The sequence below is a fragment of the Danaus plexippus genome (genome assembly GCF_018135715.1).
Source record: "Danaus plexippus chromosome 16 unlocalized genomic scaffold, MEX_DaPlex mxdp_31, whole genome shotgun sequence".
NCBI lineage: Eukaryota > Metazoa > Arthropoda > Insecta > Lepidoptera > Nymphalidae > Danaus > Danaus plexippus.
The window spans coordinates 2,032,693-2,050,657 of NW_026869852.1; the positions used below are offsets into that span (position 1 = coordinate 2,032,693).

The 17,965-nt window shown below is 38.5% G+C and overlaps 2 protein-coding genes across 4 annotated transcripts; both read right to left on the reverse strand.

The window, feature by feature from the left end:
- Window positions 1-8,521: 8,521 nt before the first annotated feature.
- On the reverse strand, window positions 8,522-10,813 carry LOC116771797 (transcription factor JunD). Its single transcript, XM_032663770.2, has one exon. The coding sequence runs from the start codon at window positions 10,695-10,697 to the stop codon at window positions 9,975-9,977; it is 723 nt and encodes a 240-aa protein (XP_032519661.1). The 5' UTR covers window positions 10,698-10,813; the 3' UTR covers window positions 8,522-9,974.
- A 1,138-nt stretch (window positions 10,814-11,951) lies between these two features.
- On the reverse strand, window positions 11,952-17,644 carry LOC116771669 (peptidylprolyl isomerase domain and WD repeat-containing protein 1). 3 transcript variants are annotated; one of them, XM_061528316.1, is made up of 12 exons: window positions 17,541-17,644; window positions 17,229-17,418; window positions 16,986-17,146; window positions 16,672-16,810; window positions 16,431-16,518; window positions 15,648-15,972; window positions 15,460-15,578; window positions 14,879-15,071; window positions 14,446-14,677; window positions 13,865-14,053; window positions 13,507-13,658; window positions 11,952-12,140 (listed from the first exon to the last, which is right to left on the reverse strand). In XM_061528316.1, the coding sequence occupies exons 2-12, from the start codon at window positions 17,347-17,349 to the stop codon at window positions 11,997-11,999; spliced, it is 1,863 nt and encodes a 620-aa protein (XP_061384300.1). In that variant the 5' UTR covers window positions 17,350-17,418; window positions 17,541-17,644; the 3' UTR covers window positions 11,952-11,996. The 3 variants fall into 3 exon arrangements, with proteins under 3 accessions (XP_061384300.1, XP_032519452.2, XP_061384301.1); XM_032663561.2 differs by having other exon boundaries at window positions 17,229-17,626; XM_061528317.1 differs by lacking the exons at window positions 17,229-17,418; window positions 17,541-17,644 and having other exon boundaries at window positions 16,672-16,806; window positions 16,982-17,123.
- Between the last annotated feature and the right edge of the window lie 321 nt (window positions 17,645-17,965).

A 17,965-nucleotide genomic window follows, 5' to 3' on the forward strand; every position in this document is an offset into this window, starting at 1 on the left:
CATTGACTTCGTGACTCCGGTTCGGTTATATGAAATTATGACATGAATCCTTCCACCCTGAATCGAAAAACATTCGATTACTCAATTTATTTATTATTATTAGTCAGATAATAATCTATATTCTATAGTCTGTCCGGTTCTAGCGCGTAAAAATGTTAATAAACGCCGCATCTTAAATAAACATCATATAAATGTTATACGCAAACATAAGCATGAGATATCTCAAGAAATTCAAACGTTATCGATAAACATAACTCTAAACGAAACACAAAAACATTCCCGGGTTCGAGTAATCAATAAAATACGAATATAATAAAAGCAGTGTAAATGTTAAATTCGGGGTCGAAACCCCGTAATTGATGCATTTCTTGTAACGATTTAATGAACACACGCACACTAACACAGGCACGCACACATGAACACGAGTACAGATTTCTTTGTCTCGGAACAAAGAACGATTCGCCACTGATACGGAGTTAACAAGAAAAGAGTATTTAATGGAAAACTGTTTAAATTCCTCGATCAAATAATACTCGATAAGAATTAACAAGTACAGGTAAGAATATAAATCATTCGTAGGATGATAAACGATGTATTAAATAATTTTTTTTGAATACGTTTTATTTATTAGTTAATATATACTCTGTTTCGAAAAACTTTTTAATGTGTTCAAATTGTTATTTTCGTAAAACTTTATATGTATAACCAAATATACACACACAAAATAAACCAATAGTTGATATAAGCATTACTTGTAATATTTCGAAGCTCTTGTAACTTTTAAATCTTTATCTATATAATCCCATGTAGTATGTACCTTTATTCTTTTAACATCTTGAAAAATAATATTTATCTCTTATTGTAGTCAGATTTAACCTTAAAATGATTATAATAAATCGTCATTATCTGTCCAGTTAAAACACGATAGTCTAAAAGCAAGTAAACAATGGAAGAAAGTGTGTCAGAAAGGACAAGCCTTCTGCGGCAGCGTTGTGAAATCTATAGAAAGTGATATCTGTTTACAAAAACCAAAAAGGTTTGTTTAGAATACGTTTAGGAGGGTTATTTCTTTTTTCGATTCCCTGTCAGCGAAGACATGTAATGGGTTTGTTCTACTCAGCTTGACTTTCACCTGAATTATGTAAGTTATTACAAATTGTTATTGTAATATATTAGCGTTTAGTTTACTTTACAAAGTCTTTTATGTTTATAATGTAGGTAGCAATCACAATTAGCAAGATTAATTTTAATCAGAGACGGGCGCGTGCGGGTTTGGATGACAGCCATTGGTTTTTGAACGTTGTATATCGATATGACGTCTTTAATTACTAGCTTCAATACAAAATGGAGCGGATATGTTGAAATAATATTTGGATGTAAACTAGAAATACTTTAATCTATTTCTTATCCATAAGTCAGTTTTTGTCGATAGTTTTATTACATTTAGAACACAAGTATCACATGCGAAACATAAAATCGTAATAAAAGTAGGTACGTGAATAGCTCAAATTTAAAAGGTCAATCTAAATATTCTATACAAATACAGACTCATTAATTCATCAATCACTCATTGTTTATATATTCTTAGAAACAAGGTAAGAATTGACTTTTTAAAAAATAACATTCGATACAATTCCACTGCAAATTTATTAAATTTACACAAAAATAAAAACAATTCTAAATGAATAACTTTCAACTATCTTGATTTAAACTAATCGTTAAATGAAATCCGAATATAATACAATCGAAAGATTTAAACACACTTCGAAAATCTACTAACGACTAAACTATCACACCAACGCGCGTTACGAACGAAAAAAGAGCCCTGATGTCCTCTGACAACGGCTTATATGTCGTTTGAGTCTCTCCTACCCTCTCATATTCCTACATTGATTCTCTTCTACCCTCTCATATTCCTACACGGCCTTTCCTGACATAAGCACGTCCCCGGGCTCCTTTGTGTTTAACTTTCTTGACGTCCAAAACGTAGTATTAGCACCAAGGGCAGGAAATTCTTTTCATTCGCACTAGAAGTATTCAGTTTTGAATGTCTTGACATTCCAGACGGGCTTGATTGCGGCTCAGTCCCCTCCACAGGCAGGTCAACCTCCGGAGGCAAGTTGGCGTCATGACACAACTCTTCTCCCTCATTGTCTACGTCTGAAATTGAGAAATATAACGGCAGAAATATTTTCGATTTTTGATTTAACTCAACAGTAACATCATGGTTAACGTCAATGTAAAGTGAGCTAAACAAACATAGCCCACACAAAGTGGTTGTAAAACATCCCAATAACCAACCACTTGGGGCGGGACTTGTCGGAAGATCGCCCCCTCACACCTCGTCAGAGACCCACAAGGAATTGCTTGAGGCATGACTTGGTGTGTGTGTGAAGGTTATTATAAAAACATATTCCAAAACATACCATCTGATACAGGCAATGTTGGCCGACCAACATCCCATAAATAAACTCATGATCTTTTACAACCACAGCTCGATAGACAACTCACTATCAAAGTCAAGCTTCCGAACATACTAAATTAATTCCTAACCAAGAGACCAGAACCTCAGGATAACGTATCCGATGCACTCCAAGATAAACAATTATCCCAGGCCTATGGTCCCTCCTGGGATAACCGAACCCGATGCACTCCAAGGTAAACGGCTATCCCAGGCTCAACGTACCTCTTAGGATAACCGGCCCGATGCACTCCAAGGCAAATGGTTATCCCAACCTAAGCGTCCCCCCCTCCGGGATAACCGGCCCGATGCACTCCAAGGCAATCGGTTATCCCAGACACAACACCACTTCTAGGACAACCGGGCCCGATGCACTCCAAGGCAAACGGTTGTCCCAGGCACAGCGCCACTTCTGGCATAGCCTGTCCGATGCACTCCAAGACAGCTATCCCAGACCCAGAGATCTAACCTCTAATACAGCGTGTCCGATACACTCCAAGACAAACGCTCACATCGTAACAAGAAACTCATGTCTCCTCGCTTTAACCCCAATACATTTAGAGATTTGTGTCAAAACAAAATTAAAATAAATAACACAATGGGATTAAGTTTTCAATAAAATCTCAAAAGGAGTTTTAGTCAAAATTTCAGGCAGAATAAGGCAAATACCTCACCATCAAAGAAAGCAGAACACACATCGGGAGTCCATTCTCACTTCCACGGGACCATATATTCCGCAGCTGCTCGAGTCGATTTGCCGTATGAGCCAGCTAACATCTGCAGCTCATATCGGCAGTGTGATAGTGTCTTCATAATCCGGTATGGTCCCCGCATACATGAGTCCAGCTTCCTTGTTGACTGAGCCACCTTGGTAACAAAAATTAAGGAATTTAGTTCAAAAGAGTGAGCTGTTTATGTCTTTAGTTAGCATAGGCATCTTGACGAGTTTAGTTGGCACGAAGGAGTTTAGATGCCCTCTGACGACTCATTTGACGAAGGACTTCTCGATTACCACTTGAGCCTTCAACAGTAACGTCTCGTATCAAACTACGTATGAGCGGTGTGGCAGCTTCAGCACCTATAAGCAGGTTTAAAGCAGAATATTGAGTTGTCTTGCGTTTTGTTATGTTTAGGATCAGCTGTAACCTCAACAAAACAGCTGGCCAAGTCCTTGACCCAATTAATAAAATCAGTGCTTTGAAACATTGAAACATGCGTCCCCGATCAGTGACAATTAATTTTGGAGTTCCAAAGAGAGACACCATGGTAGTGAAGTGTTGCTTTAGTTCGTCAGTGTCTTGTCGGAACATGGGATACAATAAACAAAATTTTGAAAACGCGTCTATAATAATAAGTACATGACGGTGACCGTCAGTTTCTGGTAGGGGGCCCAAGGTGTCCATATGGACTGCCTCAAATGCTACGTCTGGTTTTCTCCCATGAATGAATGAGCCGTGAAAGAGCACGAGCTACCTTTTTATGAGAAAGGCAAACCAAACAATGGGAAATGTATTTTTTTTTCTTTGCAAATGTTCTCAACCCTGGGAACTAAAAGTGTTTTGTTATCAAGTCTACAGTTTTATCAACCCCTTGATGATCATGTTCGTCGTGAAAATACACATAAGACAGTCTATGGCCTTTTGGAATATAACAACAAAAATTAGGATTTTCACCAATAGGTGAGAGCTTGACTTAAAGGATGTCATAACGACTGAGGTTTAACTGCCCATTCACCAGTTTTTGTTTTAGAGAGTGAGTTTTCTCGTCAGAAGCCTGAGCAACTTGCGCCCAATTTAGCGGTCTTTTAATGGTACATCAGTTAACCGGATTGCGGCTAAGATAATCTGCATGGGACAAAAAACAACCTTTTCTATATTCCAGGTTAGAATCGAATTCTTGGAGGTATACCCACCACCGAGCCACCCTTGGCAACAAGTCTTTCTTACGTTGGGTAAGTTTTAACGCGTTACAGTCAGTAACCACGATGAAGTGTGCAACCACAAAATAATGCCTGAAATACTCTAATACCTTAATCACTGCCAGCGTCTTCAGTTCGTACGAGTGCTACTTCCTCTCAGCCCCCTGAGTGAGTCTACTACAATAAGGCAGTACTCGTTTACGATTTCCCTTATGCACTCTCATCATGACGACTCCGTAACCAATCGAGCTCGCATCTGTGTAGTATTTCTATTGGCAGCGTAGGATCATAAATGGCGAGTACTGGCTCACTTGTAAGACAATCTATGATGTAGTCACGAGCGGCCTGTTTTTCAGCACCTCAATGAAAGTTAATTTTTAGTAAGTGCCGCTATGCAAGCAGCCCTTTGGGCAAACCCAACTATATACCGCCTAAAATAGCTAGCTAACCCCAGAAATTGCCTTACTTGCTTAAGATTTTTTTTTGTTCGGCTGAATCAATTAAGGCCCGCACTTTCTGACGACTTGGCCTATCCTGACCTTTACTAATCGTACGACCCAGGTATTCAATAGTGGTAGCTAAAAACGAGCATTCCTTTATTATTTGCTTTTCAAGCAAATCTGTTATTATGTCACGACCACGGATCGTTTCAGCGTGTGAGAGTTGATATGACCGATTATACACAGGAATGCTGGATTTAAGTTTAATTGACATGCTACCTATGTTTACGGTTGATGTAGCAGTTCCCGTAATAAAGTACCGAGAGAATTCATTAATTATCCTCTTAGTAACCCTCTCTAAATAGTTACCTGCCAGAGGTGTATCAATTGTCATCGAAACATCAGACTGAACAATCATCACCCTTAATTCATAAAATATGTGCATGATTCGAGCCTAGATAACTTAACGCCCTCACTATTTGATAAACTCCCTGATAACCGTTCGATTTTGGGTCTCTTACTACACAAAGCTTTTTTTTGCCCCAACTGCCCACAGAAAAAGCACCTGATATCACTCAGATTACGTTTACGTGAATACTCCAGAGATCGTCTATCTGTCGTAACGTTTCACAATTCCGAACGCGAGTGTAGTTGTCTCGAAACACTAATTGTATTTGGTTTAACATAGATTGAAAAGAATTCGACTAAATCATTCGGAAATAGTTTAGCATTTGTCGCCGTAGCCCTAATATTTGGATCAATGACACTGCGAATAATTATAACCGAAATAAGCTCCTCATCGAGTCCTTGCACTATACGTAAGCAAAGTATCGACCGGCGTACATATTACGCGTACGTTGGATAGTGATCGGAATTCTTAGACATAACTTCAAACAATATTCCAGCAAAATCTGGTACTTCAGGACATAAAGGTTTGAATTCTTTCTTAGAATTGGTCCAACTACGGTAGCTAGACACCCATTTATTGAGCCAAGATTTCGCATCCCCTAACAAACAATTTCCTATTCGTGAAAGGCATTCTAAATCATTCCAATTGTTTAAAACTTTCGCGCAATCAATTTGTATGCACTAATCGTCAAAATTGTGTAGATTTGGGTCAAAGTTCGAAATATAGTAATACCGAGATTTTTCAGCCGTACTAATTGATCTGATGGCACTAGCAATGCAATCGGTAACACTCGCCTGTACTAATTCCAACGGTATACCCGCGTCGCCTACTTGTCGTGATCGAGCGAGGTCTCGGATCCTGATGATGATAACATTCTGAATGGTAGCTTCACGTCAAGTCACATGCGTCGGAGAAACCAGATGCCCTATCGACGATAATTCAAGCATTCTATAGGGTACACGACGATCGGAAACGCGAGATATATCGCGGACGCGCGTTGGTGTCTGCAACTGTCGTGATGACTGCCTATTACAAACGCTACCGGGCGTCAAACCTTTGTAACGCAATTCCTCATAGTCGTGTGAATTCACCGACGCGCGGTGCGGCATGGACGAAGCCCTTGTTTTCGCCTCTAACGTTTTAAGACGAGACATCATTGCCTCCATATCAAGTCTCAACATGTTATTCTCATCAAAGGATTACTCACGGGAACTATTACCCTGACTCTAGCTACGATCACGACGAGGATTACTATCAAGACCACTGCGGCTACAATTGCGTTCACGTTCAGACATTTTAGTAACAAAATAAAATAATTAAATAAGTGTGATCGCTAGAAATTAACGTATCAACAAACAAACGCAATAAAAGCTTACTCACCGCTTAATCAAAGTAATTAACACAAATTAATATTCTCGATAATAACGTAACACGATATTTAAAATAACTCAGTGTCTAAAAAAAGTTATAAAGAAATATTTAATAAAACACAAAAAAAAAATAATGTGTGGGTAAATTGAAATAACAAGGCCTTACCAAACGGGGTTCTCAAGGTACGTATCCCACTTCTGATCTTAGAAACAAGGTAAGAATTGACTTTTTAAAAAATAACATTCGATACAATTCCACTGCAAATTTATTAAATTTACACAAAAATAAAAACAATTCTAAATGAATAACTTTCAACTATCTTGATTTAAACTAATCGTTAAATGAAATCCGAATATAATACAATCGAAAGATTTAAACACACTTCGAAAATCTACTAACGACTAAACTATCACACCAACGCGCGTTACGAACGAAAAAAGAGCCCTGATGTCCTCTGACAACGGCTTATATGTCGTTTGAGTCTCTCCTACCCTCTCATATTCCTACATTGATTCTCTTCTACCCTCTCATATTCCTACAATATATATACATCACTTAAAATAATATTATTAATATAAAACATTTATTCAATTAATGTAAACACTAACGCTTCTTTCAACGGCTCGCTTCTTAGTTTTTGTTCTTCTGCGTGGCAGGATTATTATTTTTTGTGTCCATGAGTCACGGCTAGGACGGAGACCGCACACAGTCGACTCCTTGGAATCATTCCAACACACCAAAAATATATCTATTATTATTTCAATACTTTTTACAATATAACATAGTGTTTTGTGAAACTTTTTTATTTAATGTACAGTCAGTTTTCATTTTGTGTGCTCTATGGCCTCGTTTGAAATAAAAAAAAAAACATCTGTCAACATTTAGCTAAGAATATCAGAAAATTTAAAGGAATTAAAACAATATTATGTGAAAGGTGATGAAATAAATATGAAAATTTTGATTTATAAATATGAGTTTATTATTATTTTATAGCTGAATATCGGTTCATTGTTTTTGTTACATGAATATGTTTTACTAACATAGAAATGTAGTTTATGAATAAACTATCAACACATAATGTTTGTAAATACTCTCCAATGAACAATGCGTAGGTCGCTCCACATTGACCGATATTCAGACGTTATTTAATATTTTCTTATTCAATACTTCTGCTGTAGATTAAATATTTTGAATACTAAGAGTTCATTGCACATTTTTTTACTTAGTATTCAACTTATTTACTTTGTAAGATTCGCTTGTTATTTTTTTTTTTCATTCTTAGAACGTTGTATATATAACAAATCTTTAGTACTTAAATAGTTATCAAAGTGTTTCAAAAATGATATAAATCTTTGTTTTATGACAAAGCTTTTAAGTTTCATTGATTATTAGAAGATTTAACCCAATTGGTTTAATTAGTAACGGTTTTGAAAAATGATCAACCAATCACACCTATCCAACGAAATTACTATCAGTTTTTAGCTGAATTGCATTTACCGTTTCTCAGAATGGGCGGTTATGAATAAAACCTAGGTCGGAAAAATTATCAATAGAAAAAAAAAATAACAAACGTAAAGAGTAAAATGTATGGGCAGTATAGTCTAGATCTCAGCATGTCAAGGAGACAAAGAGAAAAATAAAATGGCTATTGAATCACTTATGATCGGAACCGTAATGGTGCTGTGGTATAATCAACGTCATATTCCGATATAAGTATGTTATCAGTGTTAATTCCGGTCTAGTTTATACTGTAATATATTATGAATAGACTTGACAGACGGATATAGCAATTAATTTGTTTAAAAATCAACATTTTCCGAATTGTCGTTCGAGTATATGCGAAAGGGAAGTTTATTCGGAGAGGGAATAAGGAATGATAATACGTTTAGTATTATGACGCTTGATTAAATAAATGAAAAAAGTTATAAATGGTATAATAATCTTCATAATTTATTTTCTTTCCATCCATTTTTATCATACAATACGTATTTTGTATAAAACAATATTCTTTGTTAAATTCATAAAAATATATTATTTTAGTATAACTGATTTTATCTTAATAAACTTACAAATTATTGTTAACATTCTGAAGAATCATTTTGTATAAAAATAATACAAAAAAAGGTAGACTCGCCATCACCAACCTATATATTTGAAATACATAACCTTCGTAACACGACACAGTACACATCTCTAAAACCTCAAACGTCGACAGCAAGCCTCCTCATATATTCTATAACAATTCAACTTGTTAATTGGTATAATATTTCTTACAATAACCTACAGAAGACGTCGGTACAGAACAATTTTACTGTAGCACATTTAATGGTAACAAAAAACAATAAAAACAGGCTTCCGTTTACAAAGCGTAGGCACTCGAGATTGCTACTTCATATTAATTAAACATTCTCACTAATAAATACATCTCACATTCATTTCGGTAATAACGTAACACGCTACGAATCGTCCATACTTCACAGTTCACACACAATCGGACGGCCTCTCCTTACAAGACCTTAAAAGAGCACCGGGTCAGTTAAGGCTAACAAACTGATGCATCTAAATTCTAGAACCATCCTCTCAGCTCCACTCAAGGCACTGTCTCTCTGTCAGTCTTTCACACAAGCCGTGTATCGAACACAACGGATAGGCGCCGGTTATGAAAAAAGTTAACCTTGTGTAACAAAACGTGAATTCGGAACGTCTGATCCGAACACATGGCGGCCATTCCGCGAGGGCGGCGCAGGCGGAATTTTAATTAACAGAACATCCGCTCGTCACTTGTGTTGCGCCGTTGCCAGCTCAATTATTTCCGTCTCCCTTTTACACTCGTCCTTATACTTGCGTTGGTCTCGATTTCGGCTTGGGTACATACGATTACTATAAAAATATACATAATTTTGCCTTTTTAAGAATTACATTGCAAATGAACAATGCAAACACAAATAAAGCCGAACGGCAACGTCGCTGGAACGGGAAATACGCCTCTGAACTGGCAACGTCGCTTCACCTCGCCTCAGTCTACAGTCCAATGACGTTGCACGATTATCCTTTCTAGTTTCTATACTATTCTAAATGAGACAACGCAATACTGATACAAGGAAAATCATAACTGCGACTTACGACGTACGCTAATCTCGTGACTCGATAAGTACATCCATTCGCTAAGAGCCGACCACCGAGCGGCGAGTACCGTCAGCCGAGCGGAGGTCCGTTCCTTCTGGTCGACACACACCATCCTCTTAACTCTTTATACACTAATGTTAACTATATATTACACGATAAAATTAAGATCACAAATCGCTTTGTATGCTGCGTCCTAGCGGGCGCGACTAGCATGGAATGTGGGAGGCGTCGTCGGCGGCGGCGGCGCGATCAGAAGTGCGTGTCGATGTGGCAGCCGCTGTTGGCGTGCTCCAGCACCTGCTGCTTCAGTCGCGACACGTGATCCTTCAGCTTCACCACCATCTGCGCCAGCTCCACATTCTCGCCCTTCAACAGCTTCACCTTCTCTTCCAGTTTAGAGATGCGTTCCAGCTTTCGCCGTCTGCATTTGGAAGCCGCCACTCGGTTCCTCTGTCTCTTCCGTTCTAGTTTGATCCTCTCCTGGGTGTCCATGTCGATGGGCGAGAGCGGCGGCGAGCTGGAAGCGCTGGGCACCGTCTGCGGCTCGTCTTTGACGACGGGCGTGGGATACCGGTCTAGCGGGCGATCTAAGTCTGCGTAGACGCGTCTTGCGTGCGGCGGGGGCTCATTGTGGTGCAGCTTGTCCAACGCCTCGACGAATGGGCGCGCATATAACTCCTGCTCCTCCGTAGGGGCCACGGCGGGGAACAGCACGGCCCCGCCGGGGGTCGGCGTCGCTGTTGTTATCATGCCGTTCTGCATGATTAGCTTCTCCAGCTCCGGTGAGCCCAACTTTAGAAGTTGCAGATCGGGGGAGGACAGGACAGGTGCACCACCTCGCGATCTCTTCCCGCCCCTACCGAAATCCAAGTCCAATGTCAAAGTCCGCTTCAAACTATCCACGGGACCGCTCAGGGGATATTGTTCGTCATAAAAAGTGGTCTCCATCCCGTGGCCGGATTGGCGAACCATGTGTTAGCACCGAATTCTCCGGTATCACTGAACTCACTTCACGAAGAAAACTTTTGTCATGCGGCAACGCACAACCACCGACGACAACGTTCCACTTGTTTCTAAACATTGTTAAGAAACAACCACTGCTTTTATTCCATGACTCAGATAAGCTATTTTTAGACGTCGCGTGATGGACTTGGATACTGATTGGTCGACAATGACGTGATATGACGCGACATTCAAACGCTATTGGCTGATATGATTGTAATGAAACGCGAGGCCGCAGCGGGCTGTTTACGACTTCGTGCGATTACCAAGAATCGAGAAACCCGTATCCATTGTACAGACGATAACGGAAAATGGCCGAATGAAGGGTGGTCATTAACATTTGTATTAAAAAATATCCTAAATAATGTCAATAACTCTACAATTACTTAATGAGTACGTAAAGTCAATAATCAATATTTGTAATACAATGAAATATATATATATTTTATAATAAATGTTAGTTTAGAGAAGTTTTCTTCATTTTAATTAATATACATAAAAAGTTTCTTGTTATCGTATTGTAATGGAAATGCCATTTAGCGGGGCCGAGGTAGGGCGGGGCGACCGCACCTAAAGAAAATATATGCTCGGGAGTGCGGCGAGAGGGGGAGGGGGAATGTTAACACTTTAAGAGGGAAAAGGATGGCGTTATATTGCCGTTCCAATAACAAAGCGGCAAAAATACTTAAAAAGAAAAATATAAACTTTATAAACATTATACTTTACATAATTCTGTCAAAATATCGTGACATAAATATGTACTCATACATTTTTTTACTCAGCTTTTATCATTTTTATAACTTCATACAATTTTTAAAAAATTATTATTTTTAAATCAAAGTGTAAAGGCGATATAAAAGGAAATAATATATTTAGAAACGTCTCTTTCACCAATATTTTCGCTACAAATATTTAAATAACGGAGTTTTAAAAATTTCACAATTTTAACAAAGGATTATATTGAATCCGGTGAGGCCATCTAAGGTCTGTCAACAATATTTACCACTCGCCACTAGAGGGCGTTACCTTAAATTCTTATTTTAATCTTCTCATCTACAGATGGCGACACCCACAAAATTTTTAATATTTCCTGCTAAGGCACTCTTCATTTCGCTTTGAACTATTTAATTTTTAATAATAATTATTAGAAACGTTGTCATACCAAAACGCTGATTTAATTGTTGCCTGTGGTTGTTTTACTTCGGGTTTGTGAATGAAACGATATTCTAAAATCATCATTTAATATTTACATTATACAAGTCATAATTATTATTTGACAGTAACGGATATGACTCGGACGTCGTCGTAGGGCTTGTCCGTCTTGGGGTTTGTTTTGACGCTCCCGATGTTCTGGACGACCTCCATGCCGCGGACCACTCGGCCGAACACAGTGTGCTTGTTGTCTAGCCACGGCTGTTGACAAACAACATACGAGTATATATACAAATATTGTTCAAGGTATAGTTTCAGTCTTGATTTTTAATGTTCAGCGGTCCTTTTTTTTATGTCAAAGGCGGCAAACGACCAGACGGCCTATTTGGTGGGCAGCAGCTACCGTCGCCCATGGACATCGGCAACATCTCTGTTGCGGATGTGTTGCCAACCTTGTTTTTTTAGGAATAGGAAAGGGTGGGAATAAGGGAATGTCAGGAAAAGGTGGGAATAGGGAAAGGGCAACCGGCTCTCTCACTCATCGGACGAAACGCAGCCAAAACTGTCTTCCATACTTCCAGTAATGCCTTACAAAATGGCTGAAGCCAGCATTTATAGTTTACAAATACAAGTCGATACTCAAATGTTGCCATCACAAAGTAACAACGGTTCAGTATTATGATTAATTATAATCAGTCGTAAAAAGATTTCTATGGATTATAGTATATTACAATTAGTACGGCACAGATGGCGCCACTTGTGACAATATGTACATGTCAGAATGTGGAGGAGTGAGGAGTGAGGAGGTACGCACGAGTGTAATCCGTCATGTAAAATATAATAAACAGATTTTGATGATTCTTCTCATTCCTGTAGCTCAACTACGCGAATTAAACATATTTCATCCCGTGATTCCGTGTGGCTCCAGGAACTTCAAGTCACAACTAGTGTATTTTGTATGACACCACGTGACTGAGCTTGTTACACTATGTGCTGCTATACACTGTTCATTTAACTTTGAGACCGATTCCGAACTACACACAGCCGGAGGCGCATGTGGTGATATTAAATTAATATTGTAAAATTGAGCTTTATAAAGATAGGCTTCATGAGTTAATGAGTAAAGATGATGACTGAAAACAAATGACCTGGATGATCCGACAGTCGCTATGACGACTATTAGTAATAGTTTAGATACGACTTCTGAGTATAGTCGTATATAAAGGATTTAAAGCGAGTTATCAGGCAGCGCCTACATCTACAGTACTATCGCACGATATGGTCGAGTGTACAAGACTCCTAGCAGTGCGCGGATCATACTGAACAGACGCCGGGCGAGCTCCAGCTCAATCCCGCATCACGTGTGTTCCGTGCTGTGCTCAGCTCCCTGCTGGGAGCGCGGCGACCGGCTCGCTCGCGGGAACGGCTCGCCGACGTTATCGCTAAATATTATTGAACGTTTGGATTCAGAGGACGTCACATATTGTTGGACTATAAAAATATTGTGCAAAATTACTGTAGCTGTATGGCCGCCTTAAAGTAATTTGCACATATATGTAACTATAATGTAGGTGCGTTTGGTTTAATCCGTATTATATATAATGTAATGGACGGTGCGTGCACTTACAGTGGGCGCGAGCGTGATAAAGAACTGGCTGCCGTTGGTGTTGGGGCCGGCGTTGGCCATGCTGACGGTGTAGGGCCGGTCGTGTTTCAGCTGCGGCTTGAACTCGTCGGCGAACTCCCCGCCCCAGATGCTCTCCCCGCCCGTGCCCGTACCTGGATCACGAGAACACACTCGTTGTACGCACTTGATATTCATGGACAGTGGGAGAAATGGTTTGTACGGCAACGTTCACTAGCAGGCTTTGTTTTGCTTTTTAAATATCTTACTATTTTTGGTATTGACAAAATTACATTTATATTTATTAAATGTTTGTGTGGACGCTCTGTTTGTCCGTATGTCTATTTGTATGACGTGTTACCGGTGGGGTCTCCCGTCTGCACCATGAATCCCTTGATGACCCTGTGGAAGATGTGTCCGTTGAAGTAACCGTTCCTCGCGTGCCCGCAGAAGTTCTCCACCGTCTTGGGAACGTCTTTGCCGAACAGCCGGATGTGGACGTCGCCCAGGGACGTGTGGAGGATGGCCTGCTCGTACAGACGCTGGACACCTGGAAATATATACAGGGTGTGAAAGCAGTCGCTATTTTGTTCTGATAACCTTAACTATATTATCAATAAGATTTATCATTTGCGAGTTTTGTGTGTTAATAATTAATCAGTAGATTATTTTTATTGTTTTATTTTGAAACAGCGCCGTTTTATTTCTGTTTCTCGTGGTGTAATTAGTGTTGTTGTTGAGAGCTTCTTACATTTACTACAACATAATATTATACTTACATACTACAATGTTTTATTCACTTGGATAAAAGTTTTTTGTGTTTAACACAATGTTATATTTACTAACAGTGTAGCTTACAGTTTAAGACATAAAAGCGGGTCTACACTGATGATTCCTTATAGAGCATTTTACACAGTAACACTTTACTCGGTGTGCACTCACCCTGTCCCTCGGTAGCTGATATGATGTCCTCCTTGGACGGTTTCTCGTTGAACACGTCCCTGTCGGCCTCGGTGTGCAGGTCGTCGGGGCCTCGTCTGGAGAACATGTAGAATCTGTTCTTCTTGTACCCCGTGCAGAACAACGTGGGGTCAGTCTTGACGCTCAGGAGCGTGGGGTTCTCTGACCCTTCCATCTCCAGGGTGGCTGCCACTTTCGATTGGTTAGTGCGACCCTGATGATGAGAGAGGATCCTATACATATATGTATGTTGGTGTATCCATTATCATCTTCTACACTCCGTGTAATTTCTTTGTGTTTTGGCTCCTCCTCTTGTTACCAAAGTCTCATTATAAACCAACAAAACTAATAGTAAATAGTACTTGAGGTACGCTCTAGATTATATATAACTGTCATGTTGAAGACTTATCTTTACCTGGAATAGCGCCAACTGCAGCGGTCGCAGGTTCTCCGGCTTCGCTAGCATGGACACGCAGCGGTTGGTGGTCAGATTGACCACCTTCACCCCCAGCATGGTCGCGTACAGAACGAAGTGACCACTAGCGTCAAACACTATGTTTGCCAGCTGGCTGTACTCGGACTTGTCCAGGTCGCGCTCCGTCGCCATCCTAAACAATATATGACACGAGTTATATCTGCCATGACGAATTTTATTTTTCACAAATAAAATTTATATTATTATATGAAAATCGTTCTGTAGATAGCATTTAAAACAGTAACAAATGTCTATTAAGCAATATATAGCCATTAAATTTGGCGTAATATTAATATTATAAAAAAATCTTAACGTAAATGTGATATAGGTATTCACATTTTTTTTAAATTCTTAGTTATATTAAAGGTGGAGACGTGATTGTGTTCGCTATATAAATTCTCGCATATAAAACCAACAATATTCTCGACGAATGATTTCCCCGTTCATATCATTGTTTAGTTCTGTCTCAGTCTCGGTGACACAGACACATGTAGATGTTTAAGAACATGATAATAGCGAACCTTCTCCCGAACTCCATGTTTGGCAGCTGTTGCGTCTGATGCTGCAGTTCTTGGAAGCGCTGCAGACTCTCGTCCAATACCTTGTGCAGCTTCCCCGTCAGGAAATGGAACACTCTCACCTGTAATACGCACCACCCGTTCATCGCTATACAGATATTTCTTAAAGCCGTCATCCTCCAGTCACTCACCTTTCTGTCTAGACTGATGGCGGCTATTTTCCTGCCGTCAGGTGAAAAGTCCAGAGCCGTCGGGTAAGTCTTGTTTTTGACAAAATCGAATAAATCCGTGTCCAATTTGGATGTGAATTTGACATTTTTCGGATATTGATATTCGTGTTTGGGGCCGGTCCAGTACTCCACTATGCCCGCCTTGTCCACGGACACCGCTACCTCGAACACAGGGTTGTACCTGATGGTCGCCACTTCCTTTTGATGTTTCTCAAATGTATGGAGCGGCGTCCCTGAGGCCTGCGTGCCGTCGAATATGTGAATTTTATTACTGCCTTTTTCTGATCTAAAAATTTAAAGTAACATTAAAGTCTAATATGGCCGAAAACAAGCAGGACAGGACATTTTTTTCCATATTTAAATTAATTTTAACAGTACATTTCATAAATAGACTTAAATATGGAGGGAAAAATTTATCTTTTAACTTAACTTGTTTTGTTTTAAGCTCTCAATAGGTTTATCATCAGAGACAGATAACTATTATCTAATGTTACTACATATTTACTGTTTTGATCTCTCTACTTTTGTTTCCGCTACTTCAGGGCTATTGAAACTCATGAATTTTTGCTCGAGTATGAGAAGGAAATTGATCGTAAGAACAGTGTCTTCTCTGAATAATATGAACTTAGAAGCTTGCTTTTTACTCTGGAGCAATATTATCAGCAAGTTATTGAATTTTGACAATAAGAAATGTTGATGAATGAGGAACCCTGAAACCAGTTCTATGACACTTCTGATACTCACATGGCCAATGCTGATATAGGATCTCCGGCTGAATGTACCCACTCGGTACAGTACGGCTCAAACTCTATAGATATCATATTTATCATGTCTGGAATTTAAACGATATAATTACAATAATTGTATATTTTAACAAATGGCTCGTTTAATTATAAATATATTTTATAAGATACGGAGAATACAGGAGTATATATTAATGAGTCTCGAGTTACACCAAAATTATATTATAAAAGACTGGAATTACCAAAATTAACAACATCAAACACTTTAATGGTCTTCTCGGTGGAGGCAGTACATAGCAGTGTGCCGGTACTGTTGGTCGCGACATGACTGATAGGAGCCAGATGGCAGCGGAAATGCTTCACAAACTCTATGCCTTCTTCCTGTTGTATTATAACAATATATTATCACTATACATACTAGCATAGAATAGTTGAATTAATACTTGAGAAAACAGAATTTGTAGGTGTTTGAAAGACCTTACAATCAAGACAATGTCTAACAGTCTAAGTAGAGTAACTGGAATTGTGAAGTAACTTAAAACCAAACAGTACATGCCTGTTTTTTCCAAAACTTCAAATGTCCGTCCTGGCTGGCTGTTATCACAAAATCTGTTTTCGTAACAACTACATGAGTCACAACATCCCTGTGCATGTAGCTTCGTTCATATGTCTCAGATGACGGTAGATTTTCCAGATACAGGGATTCAAACTCAAGAACTATGAACATAAATAGAAACTTTATAAGTTAAAAGAAGAAAATAAACAATTTAATTGAAAAAATAAAACAATTTTAAGTTACTTTTTCTTTTCTTTGATTTAGGCTCGGCTTCTATAGTCGCGGCTTCAGATGGCAAAGGACCAATCCATCCTTCCCCATCATCAGATTCCTCTCTCAATGCGTTAGGTCTTTCTTCCGACATTATTTGAGTAAAATAGAATTACATACAAAACTCTTGGTTTTTATCATTTAAAAAGTATTTAATTAGTCGCTGTAAGCGTGTATTAATGTTAATAACATGGAAAATATAGGAAATACTAGTACAATAAAAAAATAAATTCCTTATACACCTTTAAAGGTATATTTTTGAACGTGAAAAATATTCAATAATACCTTAAAAACTATGAAACATAAATAAGATCTTTGTAATGTTTAGGTTTTTACATTTCAAAACAGTTTCAGCGATCAGCTATGATAGCGAAAATTGAATAGTGATGTGTTTGTCCGAGATATACGACTCGAATTGTCATAACCAACTAAATCGAATGAAATCGCGAAGATCATATATATTTTATATCGGTTTCTTATGTATTGTAGGATTAGAATATATTTATACATATTAATAAGTATTTGAGAAAATCAAATTATAAATATTATTAATTTGCAGTATAAACTGTTATATAAAATAATAAAAATGAAAGATTTAAATTGAAATTGACGACACAGGTCAATTTTAAGTTGATATTTTAATAAAATCAATTTAATAATTACTTTGCTCTATTAAAAAACTTAATATCAAGTTAATAAATTAGACTTAT

Coding starts and splice junctions, on each gene's coding strand:
- LOC116771797 (XM_032663770.2), bottom strand. CDS start 10,697: ATGGTTCGCCAATCCGGCCACGGGATGGAGACCACTTTTTATGACGAA.
- LOC116771669 (XM_061528316.1), bottom strand. CDS start 17,349: ATGTCGGAAGAAAGACCTAACGCATTGAGAGAGGAATCTGATGATGGG. Junction 15,579..15,647: donor CCATCAGTCTAGACAGAAAG/GTGAGTGACTGG, acceptor TGCGTATTACAG/GTGAGAGTGTTCCATTTCCT. Junction 12,141..13,506: donor TTATCACGCTCGCGCCCACT/GTAAGTGCACGC, acceptor GTTTGTCAACAG/CCGTGGCTAGACAACAAGCA.